The sequence below is a fragment of the Lygodium microphyllum genome, chromosome 15 (genome assembly GCF_053477565.2).
Source record: "Lygodium microphyllum isolate KBCC chromosome 15, Lygodium_microphyllum_v1.1.10, whole genome shotgun sequence".
Classification (NCBI taxonomy): Eukaryota; Viridiplantae; Streptophyta; class Polypodiopsida; order Schizaeales; family Lygodiaceae; genus Lygodium; species Lygodium microphyllum.
Genome location: NC_141149.1, coordinates 99,575,760 through 99,595,000, shown reverse-complemented (window position 1 = coordinate 99,595,000; position 19,241 = coordinate 99,575,760). Strand labels below are relative to the sequence as shown.

General features: G+C 43.4%; 1 protein-coding gene across 11 annotated transcripts in view; it reads left to right on the top strand.

The window, feature by feature from the left end:
• XRCC2 (homolog of X-ray repair cross complementing 2 (XRCC2)) overlaps window positions 1–19,241 on the top strand; it is a 145,738-nt gene that overhangs the window by 45,370 nt on the left and 81,127 nt on the right. For 9 of the 11 annotated variants that reach the window (XR_015693359.1, XM_087694459.1, XM_087694460.1 and 6 more), the window contains exons 2-3: window positions 14,216–14,381; window positions 14,628–14,767. Coding sequence is in view for 10 of the 11 variants with exons in the window: in XM_087694459.1 (XP_087550585.1) it covers window positions 14,216–14,381; window positions 14,628–14,767 (306 nt within the window). In the remaining variant the exon portion in view is untranslated. The remainder of the gene's footprint in view (window positions 1–14,215; window positions 14,382–14,627; window positions 14,768–19,241) is intronic. The other 2 variants (XM_087694462.1, XM_087694463.1) reach the window with 1 other exon arrangement.

The window sequence follows — 19,241 nt, the reverse complement described above, 5'->3', positions numbered from 1 at the left end:
GAGATCTAGATGGTTCTCAATATGTTAACTTCAATAGAGGAGATACTCGAAGGAGATACCCTTCATTAGGTATATCTCTATCATCTGTTTCATTTGAGCAAGTAAACCACACTTTCTAACTCCCTCCCATCCCGCCATTATCTTTTCCACAGTTTGATCTACTCATATCTTCATTCCAAAATCTTGGATTATACTCCGCTTTTACTTAATGCACACACTAGGTGTTGGATCTTCCATCTTCTCTCCTAGCATTTTCTCTTTCCCCATAGCACAATCTACCCATCCTTCATTCACTCCACCTCTTGGTGCATTGCTAGAGGGAAGGCCACCCTTTAGTAGTGTACCTTCCACATATCTTCACTTTACCACATCCTTATACTATGGGATGGTTGTGATGGACATTCCTCTCACTACCCCTGGACACTCACAACACAAAACCCCCCCCTCCCCCCACCCCCCCCCCCCCCCCCCCCCTTCCCCCCCGGCACCACCACACACACACACACACACACACACACACACACACAACCTTTTAGATGGAGGGATATCCATTCTCTACTTATGGAGTGTCGTCACACATCCCTTGGGTCACTCGAACGCAAGGATTTCGATCCTCTGCTCCACATGTCTTCATCCTTGCTCCTTGGGGCTCCTTAGGTGGTTACCATGCCTATACCCAATCCTCCCATGCCCACATTTAGATTCGCTGAGCACACTTCTCATCTGTATGGTGCGCACTCTGGGATTTTTTTCCAAGTATACTCCACTCCTCCACCATATTCCCCCTATCCACCCTATTCCCATTATACATCTTCTCCATCTCCTAGCACTGTCACTCTTGTTGCAACGGCCAATAATGCCTTCATGGATAAAACTTGTTTTAATGGGTGTCAAATTTTACCACTTGGTTGAACTTCATGCAACAAGTGCTTGAATCTCAGGGTCATTGGGACATTGTCATTGGTATTGAGCCTATGTCAGGAACCCTCGCTTAGTTTACCCTGAGTGCATCTGTCAATGGAGAGCCCACAATGCCTAGGACAAATGTTGAGTTAATGCAAGGGTTGCTTCCCCAGTGCTTCTTGAATTCCACTCACAATTATAGCATTTTTCCCTCGCATTTGAGCATTGGAGTCATCTCATTGACCGCTATGTGGCACGAGATCGCACTCAACGTATCAATCTCAATTTTGAGCTTCAAGAGTTTTCCATTAAGAAAGGGGATGACTTGAAAGTCAAGTTGGCCGAATATTGGCAGTTACTTGTTGAATTTGTCACTATTGGCTCCCCAGAGTCAAATGGTGATCAGGTCATGTTCTTCTTGAATAATTTGCCCGACAAATACTTTCATTTTATTCAGCACATTATCTCACTACCTAGATTGCCGACCTACGAGTTTGAGTGCTAGTTCTTGTGTTATGCGAGGCTACACGATGAAGTCCAAAAAAAGTTATCCACACACATCCATTTAGAGAGGCGAGGGTTGGTTGTCTCTTCTTCGGGAGGGAAAACCAACAGTGGCAAGAACTCGCAAGATGCGAAGTTAAGCCAAACTAAGGGTCACACCCCTTTATTTGATGGAACCAAAGAAACACAAACCCTTTGATAGCAAATTCCTAAGAAAAAATAGGTTTTATACACATTGCCAGAGGTTGTGCCATGTGGACAAGGAGTTGTACCAAGGCCTAAGGATGCCCACCTAGAAGACCATAATAGACTTTTGCGACTACCTCCACTTGGAATGGTGAGTCGAGTGGGGCTATGCCTTCCATTGTTGCATCATTTGCCCTAGTGGCTATTGGACATGTGGCATGCGGATAGCTTCAGCAGCCTATATCTTTCACTACTCCTAAAGGATTAGCTGATTGGCCTACTAGTGGCTTCCCTATTGGACGTTATGCATTCATTCCTAGTGTATACATTGCACCTTTTAGGACCTTCTTCCCCTCATCGTACACAATGGTGGCTACACACTTTAGCCTTTCTCTTTTTGGACTTTTCTGCATACTTAATACTCATTGCATTGCACTTAGCTTTGCTTTCCTTTACTTTCAGTTTTGTTTTTTGGATCATCTCACTACTTACCTCTGTGCTTGCAAATTTTGATCTCTTTTGAAGGGTTTCGTATTTTGGTGTAGGGCTCACATGCAAGTTTGCACGAGCCCTTCTTGAGCCCGAGATAGGAGTTGCACGTCGTTCATTTCATGGTTCCATCTACTTCGAGTTTTGCTCTTCTACCAGCATGGAGGCTTCCCCTCTCGTGGCAGATTGTGCAGCATCTCTCTTGATGCTATCATGGTGGTGACTTGTGTCCTTGTTCTTCTAGTAGGGATGCTTCATCATCTTCATAACTTAATTCGGTTAAATCACAAATGCCTAAATTCTAAGCAAGTATTTTAGGATTAAGTTTTTAAAAAAAGTTGTTTTTTCTTAGTATAAGGCAGCATTAAAATCGAAAAAGTTAATGGCAAAAGGGCAAAATTCCGATGGTATGGGCGAGTCACCAAAAGCAATCCGTTAAGTCTTCTTTCGAGATTAGGAAAAATATCTCTAGTTGAAGCATACAGAAGCAATAATATTCCATTTAAGTTGGGCTAGCTTATTTCTAGGTTTCCATACTTTAGGTCTTTACGTACATAACTTCATCCACATGATTATCGGCACCACACAAAGACTGACATCATCAGGCTCCTCTTCCTTCTTTGGCATCAACATCCAGGTTGAGAGGGGATTCCTACTCTTCTTGGTATTCTATAGGGTTCGTTCCAAGCAAGTATTTTAGGATTAAGTTTTAAAAAAAAGTTGTTTCTCCTTAGTATAAGGCATCATTAAAATCGAAAAAGTTAATGGCGAAAGGGAAAAATTCCGATGTTATGGCCGAGTCACCAAAAGCAACCCGTTAAGTCTTATTTCGAGATTAGGACAAATATCTCTGGTTGGAGCATAAAGAAACAATAATATTCCATTTAAGTTGGACTAGCTTATTTCTAGGTTTCCACACTCTAGGTCTTTACGTACATAACATCATCCACATGATTATTGGTACCACACAAAGACTGATATCATCAGGCTCCTCTTCCTTCTTTGGCATCAACATCTAGGTTGAGAGGGGGTTCCTACCCTTCATGGTATTCTATAGGTTTCAGCACTTCTCTTCGATATCAGCTTCTCCCCTCTTTGTTATACCTTTCTCTATGTATTGAATGATTTCATCATCTTTGTACTAGGATGCTTGGGCAAGTGAACAATCTCTCCATGAGAGACACTGTCCAAGTGGCACCTATTGTATGAGCATTCTTTATCATGTAGCATACTATGCATCCCATTGTGTAGAATACCATTGGACGGATCCTAAGCTATTTCCACTGGTGGATTACACCACCATCCTTCTTCACATGATACTTCATCACCTTTTCCTTGTCACTGACATCCTCGAGTAGATGGGTAAGCTTGTATTGTTTTGTGATGTGTTGGGTATGCCATCTCTACTCCCATCTTCTGGATCACTGTTATACTTAATCGACTGCTACCCATAAAGCTAACTTTTCAAAGAAAAAAAAAGGTTCAATGTGGTTCCATCTGCCTTTGTAGGGCTTGGTAGGCCACTAGGCAGCCGATGAGCACCCTTTGTCTGATGCCTTCTCTTCTTTGGGGTGACTGCTTGGACTCCCTTGAGGATATTATTGAGGATAACAATCATTCATAAGGGGTGAAGTGTTGTATCTTAGGACATTCATATGGGTGCTAGTAGCATTGGTCATAGTGGTCACGAAGTGACTTAGTGCAAATGCACTAAGGACACTTTGGGATTGGGGCAATTGAGCCCTATTTATAGGACTTGAGGCCCTATTGTGTAGATTGTTGCATGATCACCACTCTTGGACTCTTGGCCCATAAGCCAATGCAACTACACACTGGGATGGTGTGGATTTTTGGTCACCCTTTCTCTTCTTCTTTAGGCACCTTGTTCCTGTTACCTTTCAAGTTGCGTTTGGAGGCTTCACCCTACTAGCATCATCATTTGATAGCTGGCGACCTCTTCTCCACCAAGTGGCATCAGTTTGCTTGTGTTTTGGGTCTTTTCCACTTGGCGGCAACCTCCACTAGCTAATGTCATCATCTACCTTGCGTTTTGCACAAAGGAGGTCCCTATAGTTTGCGTATGCCATCATCACGCATTGCCTCCACATTTGGTGACACATTTTACTATTTGCATTTTGCAGTGTGGGGACTTTCTCTATATCTAGTGTCATCGTTTTCACCTAGCATTAGTATTTGGCTACTTTCCTTGCATTTGATAGCTTTGACACTCTTTGGGATTCGCATTTTCAGTCCCTTCACTTTGCAAATTTTCTATAGGTATTGCCGCGTGATTCAGATAGGACAGTGTAATTATCTTTTGAGCTTTGGCTCCGTTGTATTAGCTTTTCTTCTCATAGTGTTGAAAGGAAAGTGGAACCCAGGAGGAAGAAGCTTGGCGGTGAGAGCTATGGCGGATGGAGAGCAAGAGCCAAGAGGGAGAGACTCAAAAGTGGGAACTCCAACAACCACAATGTGTGGCTGAGCCTTCCTTTATTCAAACTGTCACTAAAAGAATAAAGAATAAGTGACTGTGATGGGTGCCCGCCACCTGCAATGTGCAGTGGTGGGTACTGTCAGTGTAGTAATACACGGGTGGCTAGGTGGAGGCGCATTTATCCCCAATAACCTCCCACTTAAAGGCGAATCTACCCCAGTGAGAGAAAAAAGAAATGATAGTATAACATGTACATATGTGCAACATGATGAGGAAAAAGACATCATCTCATGTAATGCCCATCAATCTCTTGAGCAAGGCAAAGCGCTCGTTAGTGAGGCTCTTCGTGAGCAAGTCTGTAGGATTCTGCTCAGTCGGAATCTTGACAAGGTCAACAGACCTGTCCTCAACAACCTCGCGAATGAAGTGATATCTCACCTCAATATGTTTCGTCTTCGCATGGAAGATTGGATTTTTGGCCAACTGAATGGCACTCATACAATCCGAATGCAGTGTAGGCATAGCATATGTCATACCAAGGTTAGCAATCAAATGGCCTAACTAGATAGCCTCCTTGTAAGCCTCTGTGGCTGCAATATACTCAATCTCTATAGTAGAAAGGGCCGTACACTTCTGCGCCCAAGACATCCAAGAGATAGCCCCTCCAACATAAGTGAACACATAGCCAGAAGTGGACTTCCTACTATCTGCATGTCTTGCATAATCAGAGTCAGTGTACCCCACGACTCCTGTATCCTGACTGCCATAACAAAGACATATATCTGCTATGCCCTTCAGGTACCTCATGATACCCTTCACATCATCCCAATGTTTCTTGCTAGGTGTAGCCATATAACGTGCCACAACCCCAACTGCAAAAGCAATATCTGGACGAGTGGCTATCATGGCATACATAAGACTGTCCACGGCTGATGCATAGGGAATTTTAGCCACCTCGGCCCTTTGCTCATCCGTATGTGGACAATTGGCCTGTGAAACCTTCACATGAGAAGGTAATGGACAGATAGAGTAGTCCCTGAGATCTATCGCGCATAATGCGTATACCAAGTATATGAGATGCCTGTCCCAGATCTTTCGTCTCAAAGCTCTTCTCGAGCTAAGCCTTAAGAGCATCTAGCTCCTAATGAGCTGTCGCTGCTAAAAGCATGTCATCCACATAGAGTAACAAAATCAGTAAAGAACCGTCACGGGCTTTCTTCGTGTACAAGCACGGATCCATAGCATTGCGGCTGTAGCCCTGTGACTGCATGAATGTATCAAACTTATGGTACCATTTTCTATGTGCTTGCTTCAAGCCATATAGACTCTTCTTTAGCTTGCACACTAGGTGTTCTCTGCCAGGGTCTGCAAAGCCCTTAGGCTGCTCCATGTAAATCTCATCATGTAAGTCCCCATGTAGAAAAGCTGTCTTGACATCCATCTGGTACAAGTCCAAATCAAGTTGTGCAACCAAGGCCAAGACTAAGCGTAGGGTGGTCATCTTGACCACAGGAGAAAAGACTTTATCAAAGTCAACACCATACTCCTGCTTAAAACCCTTACCAACCAATCGAGCCTTGTATGCCGGCTTGGGGTATCCAGGGGTACTTTTCAGCTTGTACACCCACTTGCATGGCAAAGCCTTCTTACCCTGAGGCAAGGAAACCAAATCCCAAGTTTGATTTTTGTACAATGAGTCAAGCTCAGATTGCATAGCCCTCTCCCAAGAGTGACAATCACCCTTGTGCCTAGCCTCATCATAAGTGAGAGGCTCTCCTGCATCTATAACCAGTACAAAATCCATAGAGGGCGCAAAACGGTCAGGAAGTCGTCTATCTCTAGTAGAACGTCTCAACCTAGGCTCTGCTGCCTGATCGACATCCTGTCTAACATCAGCATGTCTAGCATCTGGGCCATGAGCATCAGGTGATGCTGCATGTTGTCTAGCTCGCTGTGGAGCGGGCTGAATGGGAGCAGGTGGCTTCTTCTGAAAGATAACTCTACGTACCTCAACCACTTTCTCAGGCTGCATATGCATTTTGTCCTCATGAAAGATGACATCATGGCTGCGGATCACTTTTCGCGCTTGCGGATCCCATAGACGGTAACCCATCTCTCCTGCATCTCCATAGCCAATGAAAATGCGTTTGACACTTTTAGGATTCAGTTTATTGCGTTTGTCCTTGGGCACATGGCAAAATGCCTCACATCCAAAGATACGCAAATGATCATAAGAGGGGGGCTTGCCTGCCCATACCTCCTTTGCAACCTGAAAGTCAATGCCACTGCTAGGCGACCTGTTAATGAGATGCACTGCACTAGTAACTGCCTCAGCCCAAAAGTGTTGCAGTAAGCCAGCCTGGCTAAGCATATTACGGGCCCTTTCCTGAATGGTCCTATTCATGTGTTCAGCCATACCATTTTGGGGTGGGGTGTAAGGGGCGGTCAATTGACGCTTAATACCCCGCTTATAAACATGTGATACATACTCACCCCTATTATCTGACCTTAGGCATTTGAGCCTTTTCCCAGATTGGTTCTGTGCCAATGCAAGCCAACGCTGAAATGTGTCTAAGATATCCGATTTTCTCTTTATGAGATAACCCCAAACCTTACGTGAGTAATTATTTATGAAAGTAACAAAGTACTTTGCCCCATCAATTGATTGACAGGGCATGGGCCCACATACATCTGAGTGCACAAGAGCCAAGGGCTCACCCATGCGTTTCTTACCAGACTTTTTATGCGTATTTCTAGTCTGCGTGCCATACAAACAATGATTACAAGAATCAAAATGCGAAGAGTCAAAAGGCGGAAGATACTGCAAAGCACGGAGCATTTTCATTCCTTTAAGAGACATATGCCCCAAACAAGTATGCCAAAGGGATACATGGGGAATAGAACCCACAGAAAAAACATGATCCAATGTAACTCCAGATACAAGTAAGGGATAGAGGCTGCCAGACTTGGCACCTCTTGCAAGTACAAGCCTGCCATGAGTAATCTTCCATGCAAAGTCTCCAAAAGACACAAAATACCTTGCATCATCAAGCTATCCAGCTGATATAAGGCTGCGAGTCAACGCAGATACATGGCGTACATTATGCAAAACAAAAGAACTGCCAGAAGGAAACTACAGCCTAACATCTCTAATGCCCACAATGTCAAGAGACTTGTCATCACCAAGATGCATAGAACCAGACATGGTACGATAGGTATGAAACCAATCTCTACAGGGTGTCACATGAAAGGATGCACCCGAATCCAAGAGCCAGCACTATGCATACATAGAATGTATATTAGAAGTTTGTAAGGCATTGCATGAAGAAGCTGCAAGTATGTAATCATCATCTGAATTAGTGTCCTGCATGACATTAACCTCTTCTATCTTCACATTGGACTTTGTAGGTACAATACTGTGCTTAGAAGACTTTTCTTGCACTTTTTCTTTTCCCTTTTCCTTGCGCTTATCATCGCGCATTTTATGGCACTGCGGCCTAATATGTCCTGCTTTCCCACAATAATGACAGGTAAGATCAAAATTCCGTCCACGGGACTTATTGCGACCATGTGACTTGGACCTGGACTTCTGAGAGTCCCTGCCCTTACGATCATTATCATGCCTGCCATGTCTGCCACCTCTAATGGTCAATGCATGTGAAGAGCGGGAAGCATCATTGTTTCTCGTGTTGCTTTCCTCAGTCAATAAAGCACTCTCAACATCTTTGATTTTCAGCCCATCAAGCTTGTTCGTGCATATGGCAATACAGAAGACATCCCATGATTCATGCAAGGTGCCAAGCAGAAACAACGGGTGCAAGTTGTCTTTGAACTCAATACCCTGTGACAACAAACTCTTCATGATAGCATGAAACTGACTGAAATGAGATGATAGGGAGATCCCCTCCTTCATGCGAAGGTCCATTAACTGCTTCAGCCAATACATCTGTGATGCAGGACTCTGCTGCGCATAGAGCTCCTAAATCTTCTCCCATAAATCTCATGCACTCTGATTTTCATCTTCAACAACATTATGATGGACCTCTTCTGAGAGTGACAAAATAATGGTAGACTTGCATAGGTCATCAACTTCCATCCAAACATCATCATCCATATCTTCAGGTTTAACACCCTTGAAACGCAAGGGTTTAATCTGTAACTTCTGCACCAAAACCTGTCATATTTGGGACTTCCAATACCCATAGTTGGTACCATCCAACTTGGCAATGTTAAAGAGAGCTGTATCTTTCAGATGACCAGCCATACTGTCCCAAATCAAAGCAAAAAATCAAAATTGCAGATTGCTGCAATTAGCAGAAAATGCTCTAAAACCATTGCTAAAACTGGCTGAAAGGGTGGATTTCACCAAGACAAACACCTGTCCACAAAATATGACCAAGAGAGCATCAAATAGTAAGCATTACCCTCATAGAAGTGCTCAAAGTCTGCAGATTTCAGCTTGCTATAATAAATGACAGCAGTATGTAAAACTGTCCCAAAATGAAGCAATCACTGATACATATGTCACTGCAAGTGCCAGGTAGCAAGATACATCCAACAGTGTGTTTCCAGGGGCAAGAAGGTACCAAGAATTGTCAAACCAATCACCTCTCTGGCAAGAGACATCTCATAGGTCTAGAAGTCATGCATGTAATGAGTCTTGGGGTAAGAGAAGAGACCAAGCACAAGCACAACTGATAGAGCAAGAAGCTCAATACATAACCATCCAAGATGCATACAAAACTGACAAACCTGTGACAGAGATAAGTGCCTGTCCCAATAGGTGTATCAAATCAGCCCACTACAGACAAATTGCAGACATAAAGCTCTCAAGAGAGCAAATGCATGTAACTGTTCCATAAGCTCAAGCTATCTGTAAATAAGACTCTGTGTACATCCGAAAATACCAAGAGGCTCCCACTGGAAGTGAAGTTAGATGCAAAGAGAGCAAGCAACGCTCTAATACATCAAATACATAGCATCAGACATGCCAAATCCGAGTAGGGTACATCCAGAGCATAAATCCCAAGCTATCTCAGACTCGCAAAGTATAAGCTTGAAAGCATTCAAAGAGCACGTAATTGACAACCAAATGTAATGCCCAGTAGATCCAAAATGCTCAAATACATCTGAAGATGAAGCTCCAAGTAAATGTCAAGCATTGGCAAACCAAGTGGCATCCATATTTGACCAAAGCGTAAATGCAAGAAGCCTAAATGTCAAGCAGTGACAATAGGCATAAACTGGTCCAAAGCATGCCAACTGAAGACAAATGCCAGTGAAGAATGACCAAGTCGGAGCTTAATCCAAGCTCAAAAGCATTCCGGAACCAAAAAGAAGCATTTGACAACCTCCAAACACATTGGTATGATCATTCAAACCTCCAGGAAGCACCGTGTATCCATGAACCAATGCATACACTAAGTAAATAAGCTTCAGCCCATTGTATTACAGCAAGCAATTTAGTGTTAAATGAAGCTCAAACGGTGCTCAAATCTGCTCCATATCAGTCCCAAAGCATAGACATAGCATCCCATAACATCCGGGCATCATCGGGCATTAATAGGCATCAAACGGGCAACGCCAAGAAGCATTAAATAGTAAATGTCAAGTGCTGCCCTGTTTTGACAGTCCTGGGACTGTGTATACAGCAAAAGGCTGAAGGGGAAGCACTCGAATCGCTCACCGGGAGTCAAGCACTGATGCCGGGGAGTTGAACAATGCTCAGGAAGGTTGCTAAGAGTGCCACGAAGCCAGGGAAGAGCAGGGAAATGCCGGGAGCAGGTCAGCCTAGTCCCCTAAAAATGCGCCGAAAATCGCGCTGGCTGTTCTTGGGGGCTGGGGGGTCTTCAACAGGCCTTGGGGGCACTTGGCAATGTCAAGGGGACTCCAATGCAGCCTGGGAAGAAGCCGATGAAGGTCCGGTAGCTCGAGGAGGAGGCGGGAGTTCAAAACATACCTGCAAATGAAGGTGCCATGGCTGCCATTGAAGTTCGGGTTGAAGCTCTTCAAATCCGGGCTGGAGAGAATGTCGGGCAAGCTCCAATGCCTTTTCTCTGATACCCGTTGAAAGGGAAGTGGAACCCAGGAGGAAGAAGCTTGGCGGTGAGAGCTATGGCAGATGGAGAGCAAGAGCTAGGAGAGAGAGACTCAAAGGTGGGAACTCCAACAACCACAATGTGTGGCCGGGCCTTCCTTTATTTAAACTTTCACTAAAAGAATAAAGAATAAGTGACTGTGACGGGCGCCCGCCACCTGCAGTGTGCAGTGGCAGGTACTGTCAGTGTAGTAATACACGGCCGGCTAGGTGGAGGCGCCTTTATCCCCAACAAGTGTGAGTTAGTATATCATCATTGTCTTCTTGTGTTTTTGAGTTTTTCTTTTCTCTTAGTGTTTGCCGTACACACTTCGTGTTTCTCCTTGCAAACCCTACTGTCTCTGTACATCATCGCATATTTTGACATGGTATCAGAGTGCAAGAGCTCAGAAAGCTAAAGACCTAGTTGATTAGAGAAGGCACAAACTAGTTGTGGGTTTGGCATCATCTACTGATTTCCCCCTTCATTTCCGCTGCATCATTGGGAGACAGATACACCCTTCTTTTCCTCTTCCACTGACCCTACCTTTACAGGTTGACACTTCGATGCTATGAATTCTTCATAGACAAATTGATAGAACATTGGGTGGTACTCTTTGGCCTCATGAGAACCCCTATCAATACTTGCCAATATGGACCTTTGCTCCCTACACTGCTATGCAAGCACAGAGTTTCTTCTGCATTGGCTTTCATTTTTTATTTTCAAGGCAATAAGATACATCTGATGGGCAGTAAGAGCTTTTGAGCCTTAGGAGGATCATTAGGCACCTTGACCTCCTCGTGACTGCCGCAATGCACTACGGAGGTTGCTTCTACTTCTAGGGTTTTAGGAATGCCACCTTGACAACCCGCGGTTTTGTAGTCTGTTCCCTCGAGAGACAATGATTGTTGGATACTGTCCCCTCGATAGTCCGCTCCTTTGCGAGATAGTGGTTGTTCAACACCTTTCATTACTTCGGCTTTGTAGTCCACTCCATTGAGAGACAATGATTGTTGCCCACCCTTGGCTCAGTCTTACCTTTTCCCACCCTTGATTACTCAGGTTCAAGCGGTCACCTTTGGGAGTTCTTCGACATCTTTGACACCCCAGATACCTTCTTCAACATGTTCGACGGTATTTCCTTTGTCATCAGATGATTCGGAGTAATTGATCCATAAATTTTTAGATTTCCTCTCTCTTGTAGAGGGGGATATGCTTTTAAGGGCTCTTGCTTCTTCTTTGGCTTTAGAGGGAGCCCCCTACATCTCCTCCCTCAGAGGGGACATCTACTCATCATGAAGTTCTTTCCCAACATTTCCTCTTTGGGGATGATTGTCTTCGAGCAGTCATTTCTCCTATTGATACCTAGGATCTTCAGAGACCACCTAGATTGGGACCCTGTAGGTTTTGCCACAACTTGGTGACAGTGCCTTCGAATTCCTTCCAACATGGAGTTTGGGAGCTAGTGGCTTCTCTCTCGAGGTGAAGTCAGGTTCTCTAGTTCATTGCGTCTACTACCTTTCAAGTGGAAATCTTGGATCTTTGGGATCCTCTACATCTTCTTTGTATTCCTCTTCGCTTCTGAGGGGGTGTTGAGAAACCATCTCTTCAGTTTACACATTTTAGTTAGGTTTCGCGCACTGATAGCCCTAAAAAGTGGCGGTGTCCACATTTTGGTCCCTTTTTGAGTGGGTGCCCACACAGTGGTGCGCCACTCTAATAGCTTATGCCTATAAATAGGTGGTCACTTCATTCATTCTAATCCCACTTTTAATCATTCTTCACCTCTCTTCCTCCATCACTCCGATACTCTTCCCTCTCCACTTCATCGCTACCTATATCCCTATAGAAGGAGATCACAGTTCGTGGTCACTCTCCCCCTTCTCCTCTAGGTGCCTTGTTCAGGTTACCTTTCAGGCTGCATTTGGAGGCTTCACCTTGCTGGCATCATCATTTGATAGCTGGTGACTTCTCTTCTCCTCCAAGCAGCATTAGTCTACTTGCGTTTTGGGTTTTCTCCACTTGGCGACAGTCTCCACCAGCTGACATCATCATTTACCTTGCGTTTTGCACAAAGGAGGCCCCTATAGTCTAAGTTTGCCATCATTAGGCATTGCCTCCACATCTAGCAACCTTCTCCCACACAGGTGTTAGCATTCTACTATTTGTGTTTTGCAGCTTGGGGACTTCCTCTACATCTGCGTCATCATACTCCACCTAGTGTCAATATTTGGACCTGCTTGGAGGATTGTGTTTCGATCCCTTCACTGTGCAGATTTCCCATAGGTGCTGCTGCCAAATTCAAACGGAATAGTGCAATTATCTTTTGAGTTTTGGCTCTGTTATATCAACTTTTCTTCTCATAGCATGATTCAATGCATCATCATCGTGTTCTTCTTGTGTTTCTGAGTTTTGTTTTCTCTCTTAGTGTTTGCTGTACACACTTTGTGTTTCTCCCCACAAACCCTATTGTCTCTTTGCATTGTCGCATATTTTGACATCGGGATGTAGTTATGACCTGTAGTACTACTGCCTCCCATACTTGGGGGTGAGCTTGATTGGCTCTATGGCTAGGAGGTGAGTCTGATGTCTAGTCCCTTTATGTTAGTGAATATAGCTTGTGTCGTATCTTGTGTGCAAGGTGTTTAGGTGGGCATTTCAATAGGTGTGTGCACAAGTGAAGGTGCAGTGGAAGGAAAGGGTAGGATGGGTGGGTTTTGAAAGTCAAGTGTGGATATGGTTCCAATGGTCTTGCAAGGTCTTCAGATTTGCTCACAAAATCTGAAGGGAGTTTGTCACATTTACCTTCAAGGACTTGTTGGGTCCGATGCATAAGAATCAAGTCGTATTGGCTTGAATGATTTGATACATCTTGTATTGCCATAGTAGTTAGTCAAATCACCATTTGTATAATAATATTTAGGAGTAAGTTGTGAATACCACTGCTGATCAGCTCTTGACATGGGCTGTGTTGGAGATTGCATTGGTGATGAATTTTTTGAAGACATCTTCCCTTCTGCGTTGACACTTTTCTTCAAGGTTGAGCATTCAGATGAAGGCTTTGGTATCTTCAATGTGTACTAGCCTCAATTCCTTATAAAGAAATACTTGAACAAAGAAGATAAAACTTGAGCATTGCTGGAGTCCTTCATGTGCATGTGCGGGTCATCAGTTGACCTTAAAATTAATTCTGTTACAATCTTCCTTAATTGGCATGACAGACATCTGCATTTTCCTTATCATATTATCAATTGGTTATGCTCTTCAAGCTGTGCATTCATCTGGTGTGCTGTCTGCCTAAATAATTAATGTCATCATGAGTCTGCAGATTGCAGTTACAAACAAGTATTGTCTGACTCTATGAGAAGGTTATTACTCTGAAGGATTTTGCCACAGATCTATTTCCAGAAAGTTTTGATATATTCTCAAAGTTTTCTCACATTCAATGTAAAGATCAGCAAATAGAAAAAAATTTATTTCTGACTTTGAGCTTGCACATAACTCCAAGAAATGATTCAGATGTTTTGCAGGCAACATTTCCTTGTGTTTCTCCCAAGCTGCTTGATAAAGGTGCTCATGAAATACCTTCTCTGCTAAATGGAGGGTTCTTGATGTTTTGCAGGCAGCAGTTGCATGTATATTACCCAAGCAGGTGGATGGTGTTGTTTATGGTGGAACAGAAGGTGTCGTCCTGATGATTGACCTAGACTGCCATTTTGACATGCTGCGGTTGGTAAATGTACTTCAGATACGGATAAATGAAGCTCGTGGTGCGTGTAATGTGACAGGTTAAAGTTTTACATTTCGTAAAAAGTGAACTTGTCCTTTGAAGTGTTGATTCAAAATCAATGTGTTCTTTTCTAAGGATGCTAGTCAGGAAAAAAGAGGCAATCTAGAGTTTAGCCAATCATATTTTAGTCCATGCCTTTGCATGTTTTTGATCTTAGAGAAGCCCAACAAGCATTATGTTGACTCTCAAGTGGGCAGGATGATGATGATGAGATTTTCATGAGTTGTCTCAAATGGTGTTACAGAAGCACAGCATGGAGGATTGACCACTTTATTGCAAGGATCAAGAGAAGGGGATGGTGAAGATGAGGTCTTTATAGGTTGCCTCAAACGGTTTTGTTACATTTGCTGTAACAGCAGTTTTGATTTTTTGGCAGCTTTGAAGGTAGCCACCATACATTAAGTTGTACATGTATAGCTTTATTTCATCTGAGCCATGATATTCTTGAAGTGATATATTGGGTGATTATCAAAATTCTAGCAATGCCTGTTGCATCAAAATTTACCAATATACCCATGTGCTTTCCTTGAATTTCAAAAATACCCCTTGTATTGTGAAAATGTACTTTATTTCTTTGAAATGACAATAGTCATATTGTTGTTATAATCTTCACATGTCACTGTCTAAAACTTCCTTCCATTGTCAGAATCCAAACATAAGTACAGTAAAATTTGCCATGTTTTCCTCACATTGTTGTTATAATCTCCAAATGTCTCTCACATCAAAGAAAATTTACCAAGATGCCCTTATATCTAAAACTTCCTTCCACAGTCAGAATTCAGACCAAAGTGCCTTTCCTGAAACAGGTATGGGTAGTGAGATTGCAGTGCAGAAAAATTGCCATGTTTTTCTCACATTGTTGTTATAATCTCCAAATATCCCTTACATCAAAGGAAATTTACCAAGATGCCCTTATATCTAAAACTTCCTTCCATAGTCAGAATTCAGACCGAAATGCCTTTCCTGAGACAGGTGTGGGTGGTGAGGTTGCCAGGTTGATGTTCTCCTTCAGCTCATAAAAGCATCTTCAACATCAAAACAAACCATGTCATCCTTTACCAAACAGTAATTTTATCACATGTTATGTTCTAAGACCCTTTCCAGCATTGATGTACAATTCAAATGAGAATATTGTTGGGGGTAAAGGCGCTTATGCCTATGCCACTCTTGTTTACTACACATACCATGACCCCACACCTGTACATTGTAGGTGGTGGGTGCCAATGACTGTCACTTAATTCTATATTTTTTTAGTGACTTTTGAATAAGGGAAGGTTGGCACATTATGACTGTTGGAGTTCGTACATACAGTATCTCCCACTCTTGTTCTCTTACTCCATTCACCATAGCTCTTGCTTCCACTTGTGTGTTTCCACTCGGGCTCTACCATTCAACTGGTATCAAAGTGGGCGTTCGAGGAGCTTCTTCATCTTTTGTTTCAGTCTGGATTCAAAGCTTTAGCTTAAGGTTTTATAGCAAGCATTGTTTCTTCCTCCTTAGGTATACATTGAGTCTTTTCTTCTCTTGGCTGGTTGAGAAGCTTCCCAAGGCTTAGCTGAGCCTTGTTGAGTGCTTATTGAGTTGAGAAGTAGCCACTGCTAAGCCACTTGGTATATGCCCAAAAGATAAGGCAACCAACTCTATGAAGGGTGTTCCTTATGCTTCAGCTTGTGGTTCACTCATGTATGCCATGGTTTCCATGAGACTTAACATTGCTCATGTAGTGGGAGTTATGAGAAAGTTTATGTCAAATCCTGGCAAAGCACATTGAAAAGCAGTGAGATGGATCTTACAGTACCTTAAGGACATAAAGAAAATGTACTTGCTATGGAAAAGATATGCTAGATCTATAGGGGAATTGTGATGCAGACATGGCAGGTGACTTGGATACTCGCAAGTCTACTAGCGGGTACATATTTACCTTGACTAGTGGAGTTGTTTCTTGGTCCTCTAGATTGCAAAAGATAGTAGCACTTTCTACCACTTAGCCACTGAAGCTTCGAAAGAAGCTGTTTGGCTTGGTCATTTGGTTAAGGATTTTGGGTTGCCTATTAAAATACCTGTACTTGGATGTGATAGCTTGAGTGCTGTATGCCTAGCTAAGAATTCCATGTTTCATGCACGTACCAAATATATTGATGTATGGTATCTCTTTATCAGATAGGTTCTGGATGATGGTCTAGTCACACTGACTAAAATCAAAACACAGGATAGCCTTGCAGATGTTCTCACTAAAAGTCTTGCAAAGGCTCAAGATGAGTATTGCATTCGACTAGTGGGAGGTGGTTAAAAGTTCGTCTAGGACCTTTAAGTGGGAGGTTGTTGGGTGTAAAGGCCCTCACCCTACTTGCGTGTGTATATTATATTACGCATGTGAACACACCCTTGCGGGTGTAAGTGTAATGTACCCTAAGTACAAATATATTCTTCTATTCTTTGTGTACCATATTGGTATATACCTATCCCTCGACTCTTTACTCTCACTCACTGCTCACTCAACAACTGCACATACTTTGATTGACGCGCATATTCAGATTGCTTTCTCTCGCACTCTTCACTAGTGGCCCATGATCATGGTGTTGGATAGGATGTATATGCTCAACTATTGTTTTGGAGACAATCTACTAGAGATAGATGTCAGCTTCATTGATTTGTCCCTTTCATGGACTATGTTATGGTGGCAGATTTTGATGAGTCCCTTACTTATGAGAGGGCCATGCATAGAGGTAATAGTTACTCTTGGGAGAGGGCCATGCAGTTTGAGTTTGATTCATTGCAAAAAAACCATACATGGGATTTGGTTCCTTTGCCTAGTGGGAAACATGATTGCTATGCAAATGGATGTACAAGTTGAAGAGTACCCTTGGACACCCCAAGCCAGTATATAAGTTCGGACTGGTTGCTAAGGATTTTAAGCAAGAGCATGGCATTGATATTGATGATATCTTTTCTTCTGTAGTTAAGATAACTACCCTATGATTGGTTTTGGCCTTGGTTGCATAGTTAGATTTGTACCTTCATCAGATGGATGTGAAAACAGCTTTCCTATATGGGGATTTGCATTAGAATATATATATATATATATATATATATATATATATATATATATATATATATATATATATATATAGATGAAGTAGCCTAAGGGCTTTATGGAAAAGGGTAGGAAACGCTTAGTATACAAGTTGATAAAAAGTCTTTTCAGCCTTAAGCAAACACCTAGGGAATGGTACCATAAGTTTGATGCTTTTATGCATTTATAGGGATATACTCGCAGTGATGTGGATTTTGTTTATACATAAAGAAGACCTGTGATGGTAGCCTTATTATCTTAGTATTTTATGTCGATGATATGCTGATTGCTGGGAGTGCTTACGATGGGTTGGATACTTTGAATACTCAGCTCAAGAAGAGCTTTGAGATGAAGGACATTGTGCAAGCTTCACATATTGTTGGTATGCGTATCAAGCGTGATCGCTCTAAGGGACTTTTTTACTTGTCATAGCAGGCATACATAGAGAAGGTGCTTGAGCGATTTCATATGCAAGACGTTAAGCCTATTGAATTTCCTTTATCTTCCCATATGAAGGTCATTCAAGCTGATTATCCCTAGTTAGATGAGTACAATGCCGAAATGGCCAAATTCCTGTATGTATCCGTAGTGGGCAGTTTGATATATCCCACGATAGCCACTTGTATTAACATAGCATTTGCAATGGGAGTTTGTTGGGTATCTCACACGCCTTACTTACGCCTACGCTCATATGGGAGTGTGCGGGTGATCACTAGGACACTGGGGCACTTTTTACTCTCGGTAGGAGAGGTTTTTTCCCCCAGATTATGTGTACTATTTTGTATGTGCTTGTGGTGCACACTTACGGGCACTTACTGTGTTCGGGTGTGAACAGCCCCTTATAACTCTAAGGTATAAGGGTTATCATTTGTATTTTCAGCTCACACTCTATTCAGTACTATTGCATTGGGTATCGTGCTCAACTCTGTCTCTCACTCTCACACTGTCTACTGCACTTCAGCTGCACCTCGATCCTCTCCCATCTGACATTTGGTATCAGAGCTCGGCTCAGAGCAGTCTTCAGTCTGCAGTCTGCAGCCCCCGCCAGTTCTGCCCCAGCCGCCTGTTCCTGCTCAGTCCGTCAGCGCGCAGCACCAGACGACTCCTCTGCCCAGCGTGCAGCTCCAACAATCAGCGCGCCACCTGTACCTGCGTGCTGCCACCTCTGCCCAGCGAGTCCTCTGCCCTGTGTCTGCCCAGAGTGCCCCTTCGCCCAGTCCTGCCTGCGCAGCCTCCCTGCGCTGAGCTAGCCTGTGCCGTCAGCTCCAGCTGCCAGCGCGACACCTGTCTCCACCACCCAGTCCTGGGTACCGCCTCCTCTGCCCAGCGCGCGCCCAGTCCTGCCTGCGCGTGTCACTGGACCTGCACGCCTGTACCTGTGCGTCAGTCCGACTGTACCCAGCAGTCATTATCTCGGGAATCGTGCCCGTCATCAACACGCAGAGGTAACATTCTGCACTTTTCTTTTACACAGGAGTTCGTGCAACAGGTTCAGTTTTCAGCATTGGGAAACGTGCTGAACAGCAGGTTCAGTTTTCAGCATTGGGAAACGTGCTGAACAGCAGGTTCAGTTTTCAGCATTGGGAAACGTGCTGTGTCTGTCTGTGACACATTGAATGCACATTTTGGGGCTTTTGTAACAGACATTTGTGACAGAAATTTTGGGCAGAAAATTTTGGGGCTTTTGATGTTTTAGTGCTGCTGAGCACTAATTGCACCTTGGGAAGCGTGCATCAGTGACAGTTTTTTTTTGACAGAGTACCCTTTGCACATTAATTGCAGACT